The sequence below is a fragment of the Oncorhynchus kisutch genome, linkage group LG21, assembly GCF_002021735.2.
Source record: "Oncorhynchus kisutch isolate 150728-3 linkage group LG21, Okis_V2, whole genome shotgun sequence".
Lineage (NCBI taxonomy): Eukaryota > Metazoa > Chordata > Actinopteri > Salmoniformes > Salmonidae > Oncorhynchus > Oncorhynchus kisutch.
The window spans coordinates 37,573,105-37,595,580 of record NC_034194.2 but is presented as its reverse complement, the minus strand read 5'-3'; the positions used below and the strand labels follow the sequence as shown (position 1 = coordinate 37,595,580).

Genomic DNA, 22,476 nt, shown 5'->3' with positions numbered 1-22,476 from the left:
AAGAAAATACAGACAAACAGAAGATGGTTGTGTTGCTGACTGGAAGGGAGTTGGTGTCCATCTTTTACATGCAATTTTGGTCATGCAAAAGAGGGAGCATTGGAAACACCATTTATTGGGTAGCCTAGTCTGTTCTAATGTTAGACTTTTCTGCAGACATCACAGGTTAATGGTGGTTGCACCATTGCAGTCTGTCCCATGGGACACACCCAAGCTGAGAAAAGATCAACAAAATTGCATGAGTGAATAAAATGGGCCATTGATCACAGAAATGTGAAACTAATCTACATATAACACAGATACAGAAGTGTGAAACAAATCTACATAGCACAAATACAGAAGTGTTAAACCCAGCATACTGTATCTCTCTGACTCTCCTTACAAGGTCATGGTTTACTTTTAGTCAGGCCTAATCTGTTTGCTCTATAGAAACATGCAGAATATTTGAGACAGTCGGAAGTTTACATACACCTTCACCAAATATATTTAAACTCAATTTAATCCAGGTAAAAATTCAGTTTTAGGTCAGTTAGGATCACCAATTTAAGAATGTGAAATGTCAGAATAATAGTAGAGAGAGTGATTTATTAGTATTTTGGTAGCATTGCCTTTAAATTGTTGAACTTGGGTCAAACATTTCAGGTTACCTTCCACAAGCTTCCCACAATAAGTTGGGTGAATTTTGGCCCATTCCTTCTGACAGAGCTGGTGTAACTGAGTCAGGTTTGTAGACCTCCTTGCTCGCACACGCTTATTCATTTCTGCTCACACATTTTCTGATGTGGATGGAGGTAAGGGTGTTGTGATGGCCACTCCAAAACCTTGACTTTGTTGTCCTTAAGCCATTTTGCCAAACATTGGGAAGTATGCTTGCGGTCATCTTCCTGACTGATGTCTTGAAATGTTGCTTTAATATATCAAATTTTTCTTCCTCATGATGCCATCTATTTTGTGAAGTGCACCAGTCCCTCCTGCAGCAAAGCCCCCCCACAACATGATGCTGCCACCCCCGTGCTTCACGGTTGGGATGGTGTTCCTTGGCTTGCAAGCCTCCCCCTTTTTCCTCCAAATATAACGATGGTCATTATGGCCAAACAGTTCTATTTTTGTTTCATCAGACCAGAGGACATTTCTCGAAAAAGTGAGATCTTTGTCCCCATGTGCAGTTGCAAATCGTAGTCTGGCTTTTTTATGGCGGTTTTGGAGCAGTGGCTTCTTCCTTGCTGAGCAGCCTTTCATGTTAGATCGATAAAAGACTTGTTTTACTGTGGATATAGATACTTTTTTACCTGTTTCCTCCAGCATCTTCACAAGGTCCTTTGCTGTTGTTCTGGGATTGATTTGCACTTTTCGCACCAAAGTACGTTCATCTTTTGGAGACAGAAGGCGTCTCCTTCCTGAACGGTATGACAGCTGCGTGGTCCCATGTTGTTTATACTTGCGTACTATTGTTTGTACAGATGAACGTGGTACCTTCGGGCGTTTGGAAATGGCTCGCAACGATGAACCAGACTTGTGGAGATCTACAATTTTTTTTCTAAGGTCTTGGCTGATTTCTTTTGATTTTCCCATGATGTCAAGCAAAGAGGCATTGAGTTTGAAGGTAGGCCTTGAAATACATCCACAGGCACACCTCCAATTGACTCAAATGATGACAATTAGCCTATCAGAAGCTTCTAAAGCCATGACATAATTTTCTTGAATTTTCCAAGCTGTTTAAAGGCACAGTCAACTTAGTGTATGTAAACTTCTGATCCACTGGAATTGTGATAGATTATTTCACTTATAATTCACTCTATCTGTAAACAATTGTTGGAAAAATGACTTGTCATGCACAAAGTAGATGTCCTAACCGACTTGCCAAAACAATAGTTTGTTAACAAGATAATTGTGGAGTGGTTGAAATACAAATTTTAAATGACTCCATCCTAAGTGTATGTAAACATCCAACTTCAACTCTATGCATGCAGCTTAGATCCTTTGAATAAAGATGGTTTGTTAAAAACAGTGGGACAAAACAGACCCCTGAATACAGTGACAGTGTTTTTGATCCCTCTTGCAAAACCAGATCACCTGGACCCTGGGCTCAGAGGGCTACCCAGAGGGTTTTCATTGAGGCTGAACTGTGGCTTATTGTGTTGAAAACTAAACTCAAATCAAATGACCTAAAGTCAGTCAAGTGATAAGTGATGATGAAATAGCCCTCTAAACTACACCACTAACCCACATACAGGTCTGACAGCTAACAACTAGACCTTCAAGCGAACTGAAAACACAAAGAGAAATGTTTAAAGTCAAATATATTCAGAGGGAGCAGTTACTGACCTAGGCCCTCCAGTCACTACCACAGACTACAAAAACCCGACAGATCATATCTGAACACATTTTATAGCTGTGCATTAGCAACCGCCCGAAGACCAACTGTCGTGTGAGGAACAGTAGTCTACAGTACAGGGATCTAATAGGGTGTTTCCTGTTCCATGAAAAGAGAGGAGTTCCACACATCCAGGACGTGTCTCTGTCACATGAGCTGGATAAAGAGGTCTATTAGAGGGCAATGCCAACAAAGTGAATGCCTAGGCTCTCAATTTTTGCCACTCCTAAACCTAATCTTTATTAAACTCTCCACGGTGATACAACACCAGGAGTATCAACCAAGGAGGATAAGGAAGGTGCTGTCGTATTATCGGCATCACTAGCTCAACAAAGATGACGTTTGGGTTGAGAGCAACAACCTGTTAAAAGGGACCAACCGGTCAGTTACGTTGAAGTCAAAATGCTCCAAATTCCAATGCTTATGAAGGATGAATTCCTGTCCCCAAGACACTTGTTATTAAGATCAGACGGTAGAATATAGGTCAAGTGTATAGAGAATATTACACCAGCAACAGTCTGTGAAAACCTTGTGAAGACTTACAGAAAACATTTGACCTCTGTCATTGCCAACAAAGGGTATATAACAAAGTATTGAGAAACTTTTGTTATTGACCAAATACTTATTTTCCACCATCATTTGCAAATAAATTCATAAAAAATCCTACAATGTGATTTTCTGGATTTTTTTTTCTCATTTTGTCCGTCATAGTTGAAGTGTACCTATGATGAAAATTACAGGCCTCTCATATTTTTTAAGTGGGAGAACTTGCACAATTGGTGGCTGACTAAATACTTTTTTGCCCCACTGTATGTTATTACCATGTTGTTTGGTTTAGATACAACCCTTTCATATCTACATTGCCCGAGGGGTATAGGAAAAACAGTTCAATTTAGAATTCCGCAGTAGCCTCAAGTGTGTCCAACCACCCCAAGCTCCCAACATATCAAAGCCTAGCTGTCAGTGTCCCTTTTCCTCATCCTCTCTCCTTCGGTCCTCAGAGACATTCAACCCTCCCAAGGACCACTTCCTATAGCCAGCAGCCATTATCCCCAGGGGGAGGCTTGTGTTGGGTCATGTGTGTGTTGCCTGGGAGACAAAGTACTCCTCTGCAGTTGCGTTGCACAACCAACTGCCCAGCCTCCCCATTCTGACATGTACTCTGCATGGTTGTGTCAGTGTCAGCAGAACTTCTACAACATGTTCACGTGTTTAAATGTTTAGTCTTTTAGGTTATGGTGTTGGACCCCAGTAAGACTGTCACCATTGGCTTTGACTAATTGGGGGATCCTAAAAAATCGAATCGTCATGTTATGCAAACTGGAAACCACATATCCTGAGGCCGGATGGATTGTGGCTGAGGATTTTAACAAAGGAAATTTGAGAAAAAGGCTGCCGAAGTTCTCACACAGACTGTAGTACTCGCATTGCTAAAATACTCGACCACTACTACTCCAACTTCCGGGATGCTTACAAGGCCCTCCCCCACCCCCCTTTCGGCAAATGTTCCTTGGCGTACACATCACTGACAAACTGAAACGGTCCACCCACACAGACAGTGTGCTGAAGAAGAAGCAACAAGCGCCTCTCAAACCTCAGGAGGCTGAAGAAAATGTGGCTTGTCACCTAAGACCCTCACAAACTCTTACAGATGCACAATTGAGAGCATCCTGTCGGGCTGTATCACGGCCTGGTATGGCAACTGCACCACCCGCAACCGTAAGGCTCTCCAGAGGGTAGTGTGGTCTGCCCAACACATCACCGGGGGCAAACTACCTGCCCTCCAGGACACCAACACCACCAGATGTCACAGGAAGGCCAAAAAGATCATCAAGGACAACAACCACACGAGCCACTGCCTGTTCATCCCGCTATCATCCAGAAGGCGAGGTCAGTACAGGTGCATCAAAGCTGGGACCGAGACTGAAAAACAGCTTCTATCTCAAGGCCATCAGACTGTTAAATAGCTATCACTAGCACATTAGAGGCTGCTGCCTAGATACATATACTTAGAATCACTGGCCACTTCAATTGATTAAACACTAGTCACTTTAATAATGTTCACATATCTTATAATACTAATCTCATATGTATATACTGTATTCTATTCTACTGAATCTTAGGCTGTCGTTCTGACATTACTCATCCATATATTTATATATTCATCATTCCTTTACTTAGATTTGTTGGTATTAAGTATATGTGCAGTTAAATATTATTTATTAGAAATTACTGCACTGTCGGAGCTAGAAACACAAGCATTTCACTAAACCCGCAATAACATCTGCTAAACATGTGCACACGACCAATAAAATGGTATTTGATCATTTAAAACCCGGATAGGAGTTTGGAGTTTATAAGAGTGACTTTATGTCGTAAATTATTCCTTTAAAAGTGCGTTTTGGGAAAACAATGGTGAAAATTAGTTTAGCATGTGGCTGATTGTTAATTAGTTCGTAAACTAAATAACCTACACCGTGAAAGCATAGCAGCCTATGATTACACTGTCTAACAACCATAGCCTATTCTTCAGTCTAATCGAGGGGTCCAGGATGACTACAGGACAGAATTAACACAATTCACAGAATGGTGCACAGAAAACAGACTCCTCCTTAATGTAAAAAAACAAGGAAATGACAAACTTCAGAAGCATAGAAGATGACACCGGGGCAATCCACAGACTCAGAACAAATAGAATCAATTGAGCAATACAAATATCTTGGAACTATAAAATCGACTCAAAACGCTGTCGGATTGCAAACACATAAAAAGGGACAACAACTGTATATCATGAGGAGATCAAATAAATCCCCGGTCAATAAAATAATATCAGCCTTATTCTAAACATACATCCTTATGTAATACATGTATCACTAGCCACTTTAACTATGCCACTTTGTTTACATACTCATCTCATATGTACATACTGTACTCGATACCATCTACTGTATATTGCCTATGCTGCTCTGTACCATCACTCATTCATATATCCCTATGTACATATTCTTTATCCCCTTACACTGTGTATAAGGTAGTAGTTTTGGAATTGTTAGTTAGATTACTTGTTGGTTATTACTGCATTGTCGGAACTAGAAGCACAAGCATTTCGCTACACTCGCATTAACATCTGCTAACCATGTGTATGTGACAAATAAAATTTGATTTGATACATTGTTCAGTGTTCTCACTTTCTGTTTCCAAGCCTGGTACAATCAGCTATCCATCTAAAACAAAAACTACACAAAATAGTAACGCTGTCAAGCAAAATCAGTGGAGTTAAACTCAAGAACATGGAAGCGCTATTCTTGGAGAGTTGTGAGGGCAGGAGCGAGACCGACCTGACACACCCACTCAACCAGGAGTACCTGCTACCATCACCCCGCCGAAACAGAGTCCATCTTTACAGAACCACCTGAGCCCAGAAATCATTCATCCCCACCAGTATATGTCAATTGAATAAATAACTGCTCCCTCCCCCACGCGAACTGTAACCACATGTGTTGCCGATGTAGTTGTTTGTAACTTATATATATATATAAATAATTGATGTACCTATGTGGTGATGCTTTGCTGTGTTGAGATGCAAGACACATTTTCCCAAAACGGACACGATAAATAATGATTATAATTCAGTCAACACTTAATCACTTCGTCACAAAGCATCCACCCAATCAAAATTGTTACAATGACTCAACTTCAATACTAGTTTAAAAAAAGCGACAGATCAACATAGTTGGAATAAGTCGCTACATTTTATTGGGCTGTGTTTATTCAATCTATATTGTTGGCGGATATCCTAATGGTCATTCCCTCTTCTCATCGAGCGGTAGTAGCAGTAGTGTTGACGGGTGGGCCTCACCTCACTCGGGCGCGGATTCTTCTGTTGCGGTTGTTGGAACAAGCAATGATTCTTCACGAAACCGTTCCTTCTCGATGACGTCTTACCGTTGGATGTCCGGTGGAAAACATCTCCATTTGTCAGTTTATTCGCCGAACTCTTGGTCATACTTGGTGGCATTTATTCGCCTGAATATCCAGGTTTGTATACTTACGTGCCCGGGACCTCTCTTCTCTCTGGGTCTGGAGAAACTGCAAATACACAATATGAGATTACCGGAAATACACGCCCCTGTTAACTTTCAGCGACCAATGAGGAGTTTATGACGTCATGTAAAACTGAATAAATACGGAATTAGCCATGTAAATTACCATCGAAAGAGCCTGTAGTAACCTTTTGAATGGGTTTACGATTTTTTCCAGTGAAGTATCACCTCACTTGTGAGTAAAGGACTTTGGTCATGTGCCATGGCCTACAGGAAAACAGTCTAAGGAGACGACTTTCCTTACACCCACCCACTGAGCCAGATGTCCCTGAATAGGATGTTTGTGAAAATAGTATTTTTGGGAAACTGAATACAATGACATCATCTCCAGCGTTCATGACTAACGCCACCTGTTTAATGTTTACAGTTAATCGATTTACAATCCTCCAAGATTACAGAATGTTTCCTCACCCACCCAGTCTACAAGATACCTAGTCTAAAACAATTAGATATATCCCAAATAGCACCCTATCCCCTACGTAGGGCACTAATTTTGACCAGGACCCATAGGCCTCTGATGAAAAGTAGGTCACTATATAGGGACTAGGGTGCCATTTGGGACGTAAGGTCAATTGCACATGATACCTTTTTTTTATGAGTTACCCGAGTCATAGCCTACTGTTGAACACAAACATAGCAAAATACTGCCACACAGCAAAATACTGCCACACAGCAAAATACTGCCAAACAGCAACATACTGCCACACAGCAAAATACTGCCAAACAGCAACATACTGCCACACAGCAAAATACTGCCAAACAGCAACATACTGCCACACAGCAAAATACTGCCACACAGCAACATACTGCCACACAGCAAAATACTGCCAAACAGCAACATACTGCCACACAGCATCATACTGCCACACAGCATCATACTGCCACACAGCAACATACTGCCACACAGCAAAATACTGCCACACAGCATCATACTGCCACAAAGCAACATACTGCCACACAGCATCATACTGCCACATAGCAAAATACTGCCGCAATGACTGGCCCGGGGCCTGAAACAGTAACATGATCCTTATCTGCTCCTCTTTCAGTGGGCCTTTCTTCACCTACACAATATCCCGCTCGGTAAAGCTTTAAAACCTTTTTACACAGCTATAATTTGTTGTTTAAAATTGTGTGATAGTCATTCATAAACACTTCATAATATAGGTAACCTTAATAATAAAAGGTAACCTTATCGCATAATGCTATTTCATTTATCTACCAGTCATTTCCTCTTGTACCTCCCAGTACAAGAAGTGGAAGACAACAAACGTAGTCGTCGTAGCCTGTGCTTTGGTTGGAAGCTGAAACGTTCCTGGAGTAGCAGGAAATAACAATCCTGATCCTTGTAGCCAATGCCACGGAGAGAACATAAAACAATAGTCCTTGTTATCCTGAGGTCAAGTGCACCCCCCCCCCAAAAAAAAAAAACAACAACAGACAAGTGTATTTATATATTTATATTTGAAATAGAGCGCTGGAGGCGCTGCATGGTCAATCTGACATCTGCATTGGCCGTGCAGCGTTTATGGTGATGTGGCCTCTGCAGAAGAAAGGGCACGAATAATTATTTCGCTTCACCGAACAGTGCAGAGCTTGTTATCAGCGGTGTCATACTTGAGTAAAAATAAAGATACCTTAATAAAAAAATGGACAATTTACCTGTCCTGCTAACAATTTACCTGTCCTGCTAACAATTTACCTGTCCTGCTAACAATTTACCTGTCCTGCTAACAATTTACCTGTCCTGCTAACAATTTACCTGTCCTGCTAACAATTTACCTGTCCTGCTAACAATTTACCTGTCCTGCTAACAATTTACCTGTCCTGCTAACAATTTACCTGTCCTGCTAACAATTTACCTGTCCTGCTAACAATTTTGGGTGTCTGGGAAAATGTATAGAATTAAAAGTACATTATTTTCTTTAGGAATGTAGTGAAGTAAAATAAAAAGTTTAACAAATATATAAATAGTAAAGTAAAGTACAGATACCCTAAAAAACGACTTAAGTACTTTAAAGTATTTGATGTACTGTGAGTACGATACACCATTGGCTGTTGTGAAGGAAGTTGTCAAGAAAGTGAGTTTGTGTGTATACAGGACCTCCCGCCCTTACCTACCTGTCAACCAATCAAGTCAATGCGGAGGTATACGGAGCCATCTACATTGTTACAAAATTTGAGAGGTGCACGGCGGAAGCTGTACCAGAGGTCAATCTGGCCTCTGCTAGCCTCCCGAGGCTTCGCAATTGCGTCACACCATCCATCCGATAGACCACATTTTCAGATCAAGCCTAATTCGTCTCTTAAAAGCCTTCCAGGTCATGTTAACGCATGTCTCCCTGTTTGGTTAACATGTTCGTGCACACTACACATGTACACACACGCACATTCACGCATGCACCGACACACACTCCACTGTTAATACCCACAATAGACTACAACCACTCCAAACAGTAGACAGCATGCTCCAACAGCCTTTAGATATACACTGAGGGTACAAAACATGCATATGAACATCCCTGCGTCCCACAGTTACATCAAGTTTATCATTGTGTCTTTTTTATTAACACATCCCACCTCTTCAGAGGACAAATATATATTTTTGATTTTAAACAGCTTTCTGCTACATATACGTACATTTTACATGCATGGTACTTTTATATAAAGCAGTCACATAATAATACATGACTGAACATAAACTCTTTAATCCCTCCCCCTCAGCCACTCTCAGCCCATCCCACCTATCACCATAGACCAACCCTCAGCCACTCTCAGCCCATCCCACCTCTCACCATAGACCTCAGCTCTTTAATCCCAACCCTCAGTCACTCTCAGCCCATCCCTCCTATCACCATAGACCTCAGCACTTTAATCCCAACCCTCAGTCACTCTCAGCCCATCCCTCCTATCACCATAGACCTCAGCTCTTTAATCCCAACCCTCAATCACTCTCAGCCCATCCCATCTATCACCATAGACCACCCCTCAACCTCTCAGCCCACCTCACCTAACACCATAGACCACCCTCGTTTGGTTTCCGTGTGCCATATATTTTTCAATTGCACTGTGATGTTTTACATACATTTTTTAACCTTTCTAATTGTATAGTATCCACAGATTGTGAGCTAAAAATGAACATCTTTCCTACGAGTATTATATTAATTATTTATTGACTATGGCTGTCAAAATCGCCCAACACTGCTATTTGTAAGGTTCATTTTATGTGATTTTGTGATTTTTTAACCATTCCTGAACCTGTGACCAGAAACAAGCTACATAGGGGAAATACCAGAATAAATGATCTATTGATTCTGTATCTTCGCAGCAAAATCTACAGAGCTGAGATTATTATGCCCCATATATACAGTGGGGCAAAAAAGTATTTAGTCAGCCACCAATTGTGCAAGTTCTCCCACTTAAAAAGATGAGAGAGGCCTGTAATTTCCATCATAGGTACACTTCCACTATGACAGACAAAATGAGGAAAAAAAATCCAGAAAATCACATTGTAGGATTTTTTATGAATTTATTTGCAAATTATGGTGGAAAATAAGTGTTTGGTCACCTACAAACAAGCAAGATTTCTGGGTCTCACAGACCTGTAACTTCTTCTTTAAGAGGCTCCTCTGTCCTCCACTCGTTACCTGTATTAATGGCACCTGTTTGAACGTATCAGTATAAAAGACACAGAACCCCTATTTTTCTGCAGCACCCCCTGAAAAATCGGAAGAAACAAACAAAACATTTTTCTTTTTATAATTTTTTGCGACAAAACTAGTGCACTAGGCCTTTACCAGTCCTGTTTTAGCGGGCCCACATAGCCATCTGTACAGTGGGCAAAACAACTTTTCAGCACCACCGCCTACCCAACCCCCAAACTACTTCCCGCAGCTATGCTGTCTCCTGCCCTTCATCTACATTGATTGAAGCGGATTTAACAGGTGACATCAATAAGGGATCAGAACTTTCACCTGGTCAGTCTATGTCAATGGAAAGAGAACGTTTTCTTCATGTTTTGTACACTCAGTGTACAAAACAACACACTTGCTTTCTTGGCACAGGATACTCTCTCAAGTGGACTATGAGGTTAGCCAGAGGCTAAATAGAACACTCCAACACAACACTAACCTGTGGGGGCAATAGAACTAGTAACTGGGTTTGGAGAATATCAATTCATACGGGTTTGATTGAACAGGGTTGTGTATAGGTGTTTCACTACTCCTCTCACCCTCCTAGATGGCGCTGTGGGACCATAGAAACAGCGGAGAAGACCATGTCGCCAAATATTAACCAGAATACCGCTGTTGGTTATGCAGTATACCTCAATGTACAACAGCAATTTTCTGACCTAACTCAATGTGAACTCTGAGATCAAGACATTTATATCCTGACAACATCAAACCAATTGATTCTCTGTCCAATCGATTTTCAACGGGAGACTTTTATGCTTCTTTACCCTATTCAAGGTTATATACCTTCACTGTGTTACAATGAATTATGTCCACTAGCTCTGCCAACGTACATAGAGGTTGTTAAGACGAATAATAGGCGTCTCAAAATGGTACTACCATTGACAAGAGCCCTATGAGCTGGCCCTGTTTAAAGAAGGAGTGCACTGTCAAGGGAATAGGGTGCCATTTTGGGCAACAGCCTTAGATCTTTTCTTAATAGCAGATATGAGACTGTAAAGCTTTAATAGGATCTAGGGCAGGGTTAAGTGGGAGAAGGCAAGGGATCTAATGGATGACACACTGTATGTCGCAAGGTTGTTTCACCAAATAGATTTAGACCTGACCTGATTGGTTATTGAATCAAATCTGATTGAATGGATATTTAGTTTCAACACATATCGTTCAATTACTTGTTACTTGTTTTTCCACAGAGGTATGCATTTGCTGTAAGAGTTTTTGTGATCAGATGTACTGCAGACACAGCCAAAACAACCAATACTGTAACAGCATAGATTGATTTTGCCTGTATCTGTTATCTCTATCCAATTGAATACAGAGATACATAGATACAGGTAGCCAATGTCGTTGTTGCAGACGAGCCACTTAGGTAAGAACACCTTCCTAATATTGAGTTGTACCGACACCCCTTATTGAGTTGTACCGACACCCCTTTTTCCCTCAATTCATTGGGGCATTGGCTCTACAAGGTGTCGAAAGCATTGCACAGGGATGCTGGCCCATGTTGACTCCAATAGTTTCCACGGACGTGTCAAGTTGGCTGGATGTCCTTTGGGTGGAGGACCATTCTTGATAAACACGGGACACTTTTGAGCCTGAAATACCCAGTAGCGTTAAAGTTCTTGACACAAACCGGCGCGCCTGGCACCTACTACCATACCCTGTTCTAAGGCACTTAAATATCTTGCCGATTCACCCTCTGAATGGCACATACAGAAGCCATGTCTCAACTGCCTCAAGGCTTAAAAATCCTTCTTTAACCTGTCTCCCCCCTTCATCTTTAACCTGTCTCCTCCCCTTCATCTTTAACCTGTCTCCTCCCCTTCATCTTTAACCTGTCTCCTCCCCTTTATCTTTAACCTGTCTCCTCCCCTTCATCTTTAACCTGTCTCCTCCCCTTCATCTTTAACCTGTCTCCTCCCCTCCTTCTTTAACATGTCTCCTCCCCTTCATCTTTAACCTGTCTCCTCCCCTTCTTCTTTAACCTGACTCCTCCCCTTCATCTTTAACCTGACTCCTCCCCTTCATCTTTAACCTGTCTCCTCCCCTTCATCTTTAACCTGTCTCCTCCCCTCCTTCTTTAACATGTCTCCTCCCCTTCATCTTTAACCTGTCTCCTCCCCTTCTTCTTTAACCTGACTCCTCCCCTTCATCTTTAACCTGACTCCTCCCCTTCATCTTTAACCTTTCTCCTCCCCTCCTTCTTTAACATGTCTCCTCCCCTTCATCTACACTGATTGAAGTGGATTTAACAAGTGAGATCAATAAGGGATCATAGCTTTCACCTGAATTCACCTGGTCAGTCTGAATTCAGAGCACATGTTCTTAATGTTTTGTACACTCAGTGTACATCACAATCATTTCCTGCAAAGTTAAATCCCTACAAACCAATCTCCATAATATGACATGGACAGATGTGTCTGTAATCGTGAAAATGCATCAACTCATATTAAATACCCATATAGGAACAACAACTGAATTATTGTGTGTCTCCTCTGACAGGTAAACACATCATTGGAAATGTATTGAATGGTGTTGCCTGTGAGTTTTATTTATTTCATTTATTAATAAAGCCCTTCGTACATCAGCTGATATCTCAAAGTGCTGTACAGAAACCCAGCCTAAAACCCCAAACAGCAAGCAATGCAGGTGTAGAAGCACGGTGGATAGGAAAAACTCCCTAGAAAGGCCAAAACCTAGGAAGAAACCTAGAGAGGAACCAGGCTATGTTGGGTGGCCAGTCCTCTTCTGGCTGTGCCCGGTGGAGATTATAACAGAACATGGCCAAGATGTTCAAATGTTCATAAATGACCAGCATGGTCAAATAATAATAAGGCAGAACAGTTGAAACTGGAGCAGCAGCATGGCCAGGTGGACTGGGGACAGCAAGGATTCATCATGTCAGGTAGTCCTGGGGCATGGTCCTAGGGCTCAGGTCCTCAGAGAGAAAGAAAGAGAGAATTAGAGAGAGCATATGTGGAGTGGCCAGTCCTCTTCTGGCTGTGCCGGGTGGAGATTATAACAGAATATGGCCAAGATGTTCAAATGTTCATAAATGACCAGCATGGTCGTGTTACATTCAATTGATGGGTCCCCTTTCCTCCCCTTCTCCAGATGATGTATTCACAGCCTATGTAGTTGTTTCACTACTGTAGATGTGATCTAATGAAATCATCCTGGGGTATCAATCTCTCCCTATACACCCCAGACAGCCTGTTGGGAAACAGTGTTTTTAAACAACACACACACAGTGGTGGAAACAGTGTTTTTAAACAACACACACACACACACACACAGTGGTGGAAACAGTGTTTTTAAACAACACACACACACAGTGGTGGAAACAGTGTTTTTAAACAACACACACACACACACACACAGTGGTGGAAACAGTGTTTTTAAACAACACACACACACACACACACAGTGGTGGAAACAGTATTTTTAAACAACACACACACAGTGGTAGAAACAGTGTTTTTAAACAACACACACACACAGAGGTGGAAACAGTGTTTTTAAACAACACACACACACAGTGGTGGAAACAGTGTTTTTAAACAACACACACACACAGTGGTGGAAACAGTGTTTTTAAACAACACACACACACAGTGGTGGAAACAGTGTTTTTAAACAACACACACACACAGTGGTGGAAACAGTGTTTTTAAACAACACACACACACAGTGGTGGAAACAGTGTTTTTAAACAACACACACACACAGTGGTGGAAACAGTGTTTTTAAACAACACACACACACACAGTGGTGGAAAAAGTGCCCAATTGTCATACTTAGAGTAAAAGTACAGATATCCTTAATAGAAAATTACTCAAGTTAAAGTGAAAGTCACCCAGTAAAATACTAGTTGAGTAAAAGTCTGAAAGTACTTGGTTTTAAATATAGTTAAGTATCAAAAGTAAATGGAATTGCAAAAAATATACTTCACTATCAAAAGTAAAAGTATAAATTTTTTCAAATTCCTTATTTGAAGCAAAGCAGATGGCACCATTTTCTTGTTTTTAAAATGTACCGACAGTCAGGGGACTCCGACCCAAAGACATTATTCCCAAAAGATGTATTTGTGTTAAGTCCGCCAGACCAGAGGCAGTATGGATGACCACGTGTTCTTTTGATAAGTGCGTGAACTTCACCATTTTCCTGTCCTGCTATGCATTTAAAATGTAATGAGTACTTTGGGTTGTCAGGGAAAATGTATGGAGTGAATGTAGTGAAGTAAAAGTTATCAAAAATATAAAGTACAGATACCCCCAAAAACGACATAAGTAGTACTTGAAAGTATTTTTTACTTACAGTTGAAGTGTGACGTTTACATACACCTAGGTTGGAATCATTAAAACTAGTTTTTCAACCACTCAACAAATTTCTTGTTAACAAACTATAGTTTTGGAAAGTCGGTTAGGACATCTACTTTGTGCAAGACACAAGTAATTTTTCCAACAATTGTTTACAGACATATTATTTCACTTATAACTCACTGTATCACAATTCCAGTGGATCAGAAGTTTACACACACTAAATTGACTCTGCCTTTAAACAGCTTGTAAAATCAAGAAAATGATGTCATGGCTTTAGAAGCTTCTGATTGGCTAATTGACATCATTTGAGTCAATTGGAGGTGTACCTGTGGATGTATTTCAAGGCCTACCTTCAAACTCAGTGCCTCTTTGCTTGACATCATGGGAAAATCTAAATTAATCAGCCAAGACCTCATGAAAAAAAATGTAGACCTCCACAAGTCTTGTTCATCCTTGGGAGCCATTTCCAAACACTTGAAGGTACCACGTTCATCTGTACAAACAATAGTATGCAAGTATAAACACCATGGGACCACGCAGCCGTCATACCGCTCAGGAAGGAGACGCCTTCTGTCTCCTAGAGATGAACGTACTTTGGTGAGAAAAGTGCAAATCAATCCCAGAACAACAGCAAAGGACCTTGTGAAGATGCTGAAGGAAACAGGTACAAAAGTATCTACATCCACAGTAAAACGAGTCCTATATCGACATAACCTGAAAGGCCGCTCAGCAAGGAAGAAGCCACTGCTCCAAAACCACCATTAAAAAGCCAGACTACGGTTTGCAACTGCACATGGGGACAAAGATCATACTTTTGGAGAAATGTCCTCTGGTCTGATGAAACAAAAACAGAACTGTTTGGCCATAATGACCATTGTTATGTTTGGAGGAAAAAGGGGGAGGCTTGCAAGCCGAAGAACACAATCCCAACCATGAAGCACGGGGGTCGCAGCATCATGTTGTGGGGGTGTTTTGATGCAGGAGGGACTGGTGCACTTCACAAAAGACATGGCATCACGAGGCAAGAAAATTATGTGGATATATTGAAGCAACATCTCAAGACATCAGTCAGGAAGTTAAAGCTTTGTCGCAAATGGGTCTTCCAAATAGACAATGACCCAAACATACTTCCAAAGTTGTGGCAAAATGGCTTAAGGACAACAAAGTCAAGGTATTGGAGTGGCCATCACAAAGCCCTGATCTCCATCCTATAGAACATTTGTGAGCAGAACTGAAAAAGTGTGTGCGAGCAAGGAGGCCTACAAACCTGACTCAGATACAGCAGCTCTGTCAGGAGGAATGGGTCAAAATTCACCCAACTTATTGTGGGAAGCTTGTGGAAGGCTACCAGAAACATATTTCCCAAGTTAAACAATTTAATGGCAACGCTACCAAATACTAATTGAGTGTATGTAAACGTCTGACCCACTGGGAATGTAATGAAAGAATTAAAAGCTGAAATAAATCATTCTCTCTACTATTATTCTGACATTTCACATTCTTAAAATAAAGTGGTGATTCTAACTGACCTAAAACAAGGAATTTTTACCTGGATTAAATGTCAGGAATTGTGAAAAATACAGTTTAAATGTATTCGGCTAAGGTGTATGTAAACTTCCGACTTCAACTGTAAGTACTTTACACTACTGCTAATAAGTCCCAGACTTTGTGTGTTATCCTCCATGATTTATCTATGGAAATAAGTCCCAGACTGTATTGTGTGTTATCCTCCATGATTTAACAATGGAAATAAGTCCCAGACTGTATTGTGTGTTATCCTCCATGATTTAACAATGGAAATAAGTCCCAGACTTTATAGTGTGTTATCCTCCATGATTTATCAATGGAAATAAGTCCCAGACTGTATTGTGTGTTATCCTCCATGATTTAACAGTGTAAATAAGTCCCAGACTGTATTGTGTGTTATCCTCCATGATTTAACAGTGTAAATAAGTCCCAGACTGTATTGTGTGTTATCCTCCATGATTTAACAGTGTAAATAAGTCCCAGACTGTATTGTGTGTTATCCTCCACGATTTAACAATGGAAATAAGTCCCAGACTTTATAGTGTGTTATCCTCCATGATTTATCAATGGAAATAAGTCCCAGACTGTATTGTGTGTTATCCTCCATGATTTAACAGTGTAAATAAGTCCCAGACTGTATTGTGTGTTATCCTCCATGATTTAACAATGGAAATAAGTACCAGACTGTATTGTGTGTTATCCTCCATGATTTAACAATATATATAAGTCCCAGACTGTATTGTGTGTTATCCTCCATGATTTAACAATATATATAAGTCCCAGACTGTATTGTGTGTTATCCTCCATGATTTAACAATGGAAATAAGTCCCAGACTGTATTGTGTGTTATCCTCCATGATTTAACAATATATATAAGTCCCTGACTGTATTGTGTGTTATCCTCCATGATTTAACAATATATATAAGTCCCAGACTGTATTGTGTGTTATCCTCCATGATTTAACAATGGAAATAAGTCCCAGACTTTATAGTGTGTTATCCTCCATGATTTAACAGTGGAAATAAGTCCCAGACTGTATTGTGTGTTATCCTCCATGATTTAACAATATATATAAGTCCCAGACTGTATTGTGTGTTATCCTCCATGATTTAACAATGGAAATAACTCCCAGACTGTATTGTGTGTTATCCTCCATGATTTAACAATATATATAAGTCCCTGACTGTATTGTGTGTTATCCTCCATGATTTAACAATATATATAAGTCCCAGACTGTATTGTGTGTTATCCTCCATGATTTAACAATGGAAATAAGTCCCAGACTTTATAGTGTGTTATCCTCCATGATTTAACAGTGGAAATAAGTCCCAGACTGTATTGTGTGTTATCCTCCATGATTTAACAATATATATAAGTCCCAGACTGTATTGTGTGTTATCCTCCATGATTTAACAATGGAAATAAGTCCCAGACTTTATAGTGTGTTATCCTCCATGATTTATCAATGGAAATAAGTCCCAGACTGTATTGTGTGTTATCCTCCATGATTTAACAGTGTAAATAAGTCCCAGACTGTATTGTGTGTTATCCTCCATGATTTAACAGTGTAAATAAGTCCCAGACTGTATTGTGTGTTATCCTCCATGATTTAACAGTGTAAATAAGTCCCAGACTGTATTGTGTGTTATCCTCCATGATTTAACAATGGAAATAAGTCCCAGACTGTATTGTGTGTTATCCTCCATGATTTAACAATATATATAAGTCCCAGACTGTATTGTGTGTTATCCTCCATGATTTAACAATATATATAAGTCCCAGACTGTATTGTGTGTTATCCTCCATGATTTAACAATGGAAATAAGTCCCAGACTTTATAGTGTGTTATCCTCCATGATTTAACAGTGGAAATAAGTCCCAGACTGTATTGTGTGTTATCCTCCATGATTTAACAATATATATAAGTCCCAGACTGTATTGTGTGTTATCCTCCATGATTTAACAATGGAAATAACTCCCAGACTGTATTGTGTGTTATCCTCCATGATTTAACAGTGTAAATAAGTCCCAGACTGTATTGTGTGTTATCCTCCATGATTTAACAGTGTAAATAAGTCCCAGACTGTATTGTGTGTTATCCTCCATGATTTAACAGTGTAAATAAGTCCCAGACTGTATTGTGTGTTATCCTCCATGATTTAACAGTGTAAATAAGTCCCAGACTGTATTGTGTGTTATCCTCCATGATTTAACAATGGAAATAAGTCCCAGACTGTATTGTGTGTTATCCTCCATGATTTAACAATGGAAATAAGTCCCAGACTGTATTGTGTGTTATCCTCCATGATTTAACAATGGAAATAAGTCCCAGACTGTATTGTGTTATCCTCCATGATTTAACAATGGAAATAAGTCCCAGACTGTATTGTGTGTTATCCTTCATGATTTAACAGTGTATATAAGTCCCAGACTGTATTGTGTGTTATCCTCCATGATTTAACAATGGAAATAAGTCCCAGACTGTATTGTGTGTTATCCTCCATGATTTAACAGTGTAAATAAGTCCCAGACTGTATTGTGTGTTATCCTCCATGATTTAACAGTGTAAATAAGTCCCAGACTGTATTGTGTGTTATCCTCCATGATTTAACAGTGTAAATAAGTCCCAGACTGTATTGTGTGTTATCCTCCATGATTTAACAGTGTAAATAACTCCCAGACTTTATTGTGTGTTATCCTCCATGATTTAACAGTGTAAATAAGTCCCAGACTGTATTGTGTGTTATCCTCCATGATTTAACAGTGGAAATAAGTCCCAGACTGTATTGTGTGTTATCCTCCATGATTTAACAGTGTAAATAAGTCCCAGACTGTATTGTGTGTTATCCTCCATGATTTAACAATATATATAAGTCCCAGACTGTATTGCGTGTTATCCTCCATGATTTAACAGTGTATATAAGTCCCAGACTGTATTGTGTGTTATCCTCCATGATTTAACAGTGTATATAAGTCCCAGACTGTATTGCGTGTTATCCTCCATGATTTAACAGTGTATATAAGTCCCAGACTGTATTGTGTGTTATCCTCCATGATTTAACAGTGTAAATAAGTCCCAGACTGTATTGTGTGTTATCCTCCATGATTTAACAGTGGAAATAAGTCCCAGACTGTATTGTGTGTTATCCTCCATGATTTAACAGTGGAAATAAGTCCCAGACTGTATTGTGTGTTATCCTCCATGATTTAACAGTGTATATAAGTCCCAGACTGTATTGTGTGTTATCCTCCATGATTTAACAGTGTAAATAAGTCCCAGACTGTATTGTGTGTTATCCTCCATGATTTAACAGTGTAAATAAGTCCCAGACTGTATTGTGTGTTATCCTCCACGATTTAACAATGGAAATAAGTCCCAGACTTTATAGTGTGTTATCCTCCATGATTTATCAATGGAAATAAGTCCCAGACTGTATTGTGTGTTATCCTCCATGATTTAACAGTGTAAATAAGTCCCAGACTGTATTGTGTGTTATCCTCCATGATTTAACAATGGAAATAAGTACCAGACTGTATTGTGTGTTATCCTCCATGATTTAACAATATATATAAGTCCCAGACTGTATTGTGTGTTATCCTCCATGATTTAACAATATATATAAGTCCCAGACTGTATTGTGTGTTATCCTCCATGATTTAACAATGGAAATAAGTCCCAGACTGTATTGTGTGTTATCCTCCATGATTTAACAATATATATAAGTCCCTGACTGTATTGTGTGTTATCCTCCATGATTTAACAATATATATAAGTCCCAGACTGTATTGTGTGTTATCCTCCATGATTTAACAATGGAAATAAGTCCCAGACTTTATAGTGTGTTATCCTCCATGATTTAACAGTGGAAATAAGTCCCAGACTGTATTGTGTGTTATCCTCCATGATTTAACAATATATATAAGTCCCAGACTGTATTGTGTGTTATCCTCCATGATTTAACAATGGAAATAACTCCCAGACTGTATTGTGTGTTATCCTCCATGATTTAACAATATATATAAGTCCCTGACTGTATTGTGTGTTATCCTCCATGATTTAACAATATATATAAGTCCCAGACTGTATTGTGTGTTATCCTCCATGATTTAACAATGGAAATAAGTCCCAGACTTTATAGTGTGTTATCCTCCATGATTTAACAGTGGAAATAAGTCCCAGACTGTATTGTGTGTTATCCTCCATGATTTAACAATATATATAAGTCCCAGACTGTATTGTGTGTTATCCTCCATGATTTAACAATGGAAATAAGTCCCAGACTTTATAGTGTGTTATCCTCCATGATTTATCAATGGAAATAAGTCCCAGACTGTATTGTGTGTTATCCTCCATGATTTAACAGTGTAAATAAGTCCCAGACTGTATTGTGTGTTATCCTCCATGATTTAACAGTGTAAATAAGTCCCAGACTGTATTGTGTGTTATCCTCCATGATTTAACAGTGTAAATAAGTCCCAGACTGTATTGTGTGTTATCCTCCATGATTTAACAATGGAAATAAGTCCCAGACTGTATTGTGTGTTATCCTCCATGATTTAACAATATATATAAGTCCCAGACTGTATTGTGTGTTATTCTCCATGATTTAACAACATATATAAGTCCCAGACTGTATTGTGTGTTATCCTCCATGATTTAACAATGGAAATAAGTCCCAGACTTTATAGTGTGTTATCCTCCATGATTTAACAGTGGAAATAAGTCCCAGACTGTATTGTGTGTTATCCTCCATGATTTAACAATATATATAAGTCCCAGACTGTATTGTGTGTTATCCTCCATGATTTAACAATGGAAATAACTCCCAGACTGTATTGTGTGTTATCCTCCATGATTTAACAGTGTAAATAAGTCCCAGACTGTATTGTGTGTTATCCTCCATGATTTAACAGTGTAAATAAGTCCCAGACTGTATTGTGTGTTATCCTCCATGATTTAACAGTGTAAATAAGTCCCAGACTGTATTGTGTGTTATCCTCCATGATTTAACAATGGAAATAAGTCCCAGACTGTATTGTGTGTTATCCTCCATGATTTAACAATGGAAATAAGTCCCAGACTGTATTGTGTGTTATCCTCCATGATTTAACAATGGAAATAAGTCCCAGACTGTATTGTGTTATCCTCCATGATTTAACAATGGAAATAAGTCCCAGACTGTATTGTGTGTTATCCTTCATGATTTAACAGTGTATATAAGTCCCAGACTGTATTGTGTGTTATCCTCCATGATTTAACAATGGAAATAAGTCCCAGACTGTATTGTGTGTTATCCTCCATGATTTAACAGTGTAAATAAGTCCCAGACTGTATTGTGTGTTATCCTCCATGATTTAACAGTGTAAATAAGTCCCAGACTGTATTGTGTGTTATCCTCCATGATTTAACAGTGTAAATAAGTCCCAGACTGTATTGTGTGTTATCCTCCATGATTTAACAGTGTAAATAACTCCCAGACTTTATTGTGTGTTATCCTCCATGATTTAACAGTGTAAATAAGTCCCAGACTGTATTGTGTGTTATCCTCCATGATTTAACAGTGGAAATAAGTCCCAGACTGTATTGTGTGTTATCCTCCATGATTTAACAGTGTAAATAAGTCCCAGACTGTATTGTGTGTTATCCTCCATGATTTAACAATATATATAAGTCCCAGACTGTATTGCGTGTTATCCTCCATGATTTAACAGTGTATATAAGTCCCAGACTGTATTGTGTGTTATCCTCCATGATTTAACAGTGTATATAAGTCCCAGACTGTATTGCGTGTTATCCTCCATGATTTAACAGTGTATATAAGTCCCAGACTGTATTGTGTGTTATCCTCCATGATTTAACAGTGTAAATAAGTCCCAGACTGTATTGTGTGTTATCCTCCATGATTTAACAGTGGAAATAAGTCCCAGACTGTATTGTGTGTTATCCTCCATGATTTAACAGTGGAAATAAGTCCCAGACTGTATTGTGTGTTATCCTCCATGATTTAACAGTGGAAATAAGTCCCAGACTGTATTGTGTGTTATCCTCCATGATTTAACAATATATATAAGTCCCAGACTGTATTGCGTGTTATCCTCCATGATTTAACAGTGTATATAAGTCCCAGACTGTATTGTGTGTTATCCTCCATGATTTAACAGTGTATATAAGTCCCAGACTGTATTGCGTGTTATCCTCCATGATTTAACAGTGTATATAAGTCCCAGACTGTATTGTGTGTTATCCTCCATGATTTAACAGTGTATATAAGTCCCAGACTGTATTGTGTGTTATCCTCCATGATTTAACAGTGTATATAAGTCCCAGACTGTATTGTGTGTTATCCTCCATGATTTAACAGTGTATATAAGTCCCAGACTGTATTGCGTGTTATCCTCCATGATTTAACAGTGTATATAAGTCCCAGACTGTATTGCGTGTTATCCTCCATGATTT

At 39.5% G+C, this 22,476-nt stretch overlaps 1 protein-coding gene across 2 annotated transcripts in view; it reads right to left on the bottom strand.

The window, feature by feature from the left end:
- The window catches only part of LOC109866469 (serine palmitoyltransferase 2-like), a 43,508-nt gene extending 37,028 nt beyond the window's left edge, over positions 1-6,480 (bottom strand). For both annotated transcript variants that reach the window (XM_020455156.2, XM_031800432.1), the window contains exon 1: positions 6,234-6,480. In XM_020455156.2, coding sequence (XP_020310745.1) covers positions 6,234-6,392 — 159 coding nt within the window. In that variant the 5' untranslated portion in view covers positions 6,393-6,480. The remainder of the gene's footprint in view (positions 1-6,233) is intronic.
- Positions 6,481-22,476: the final 15,996 nt, after the last annotated feature.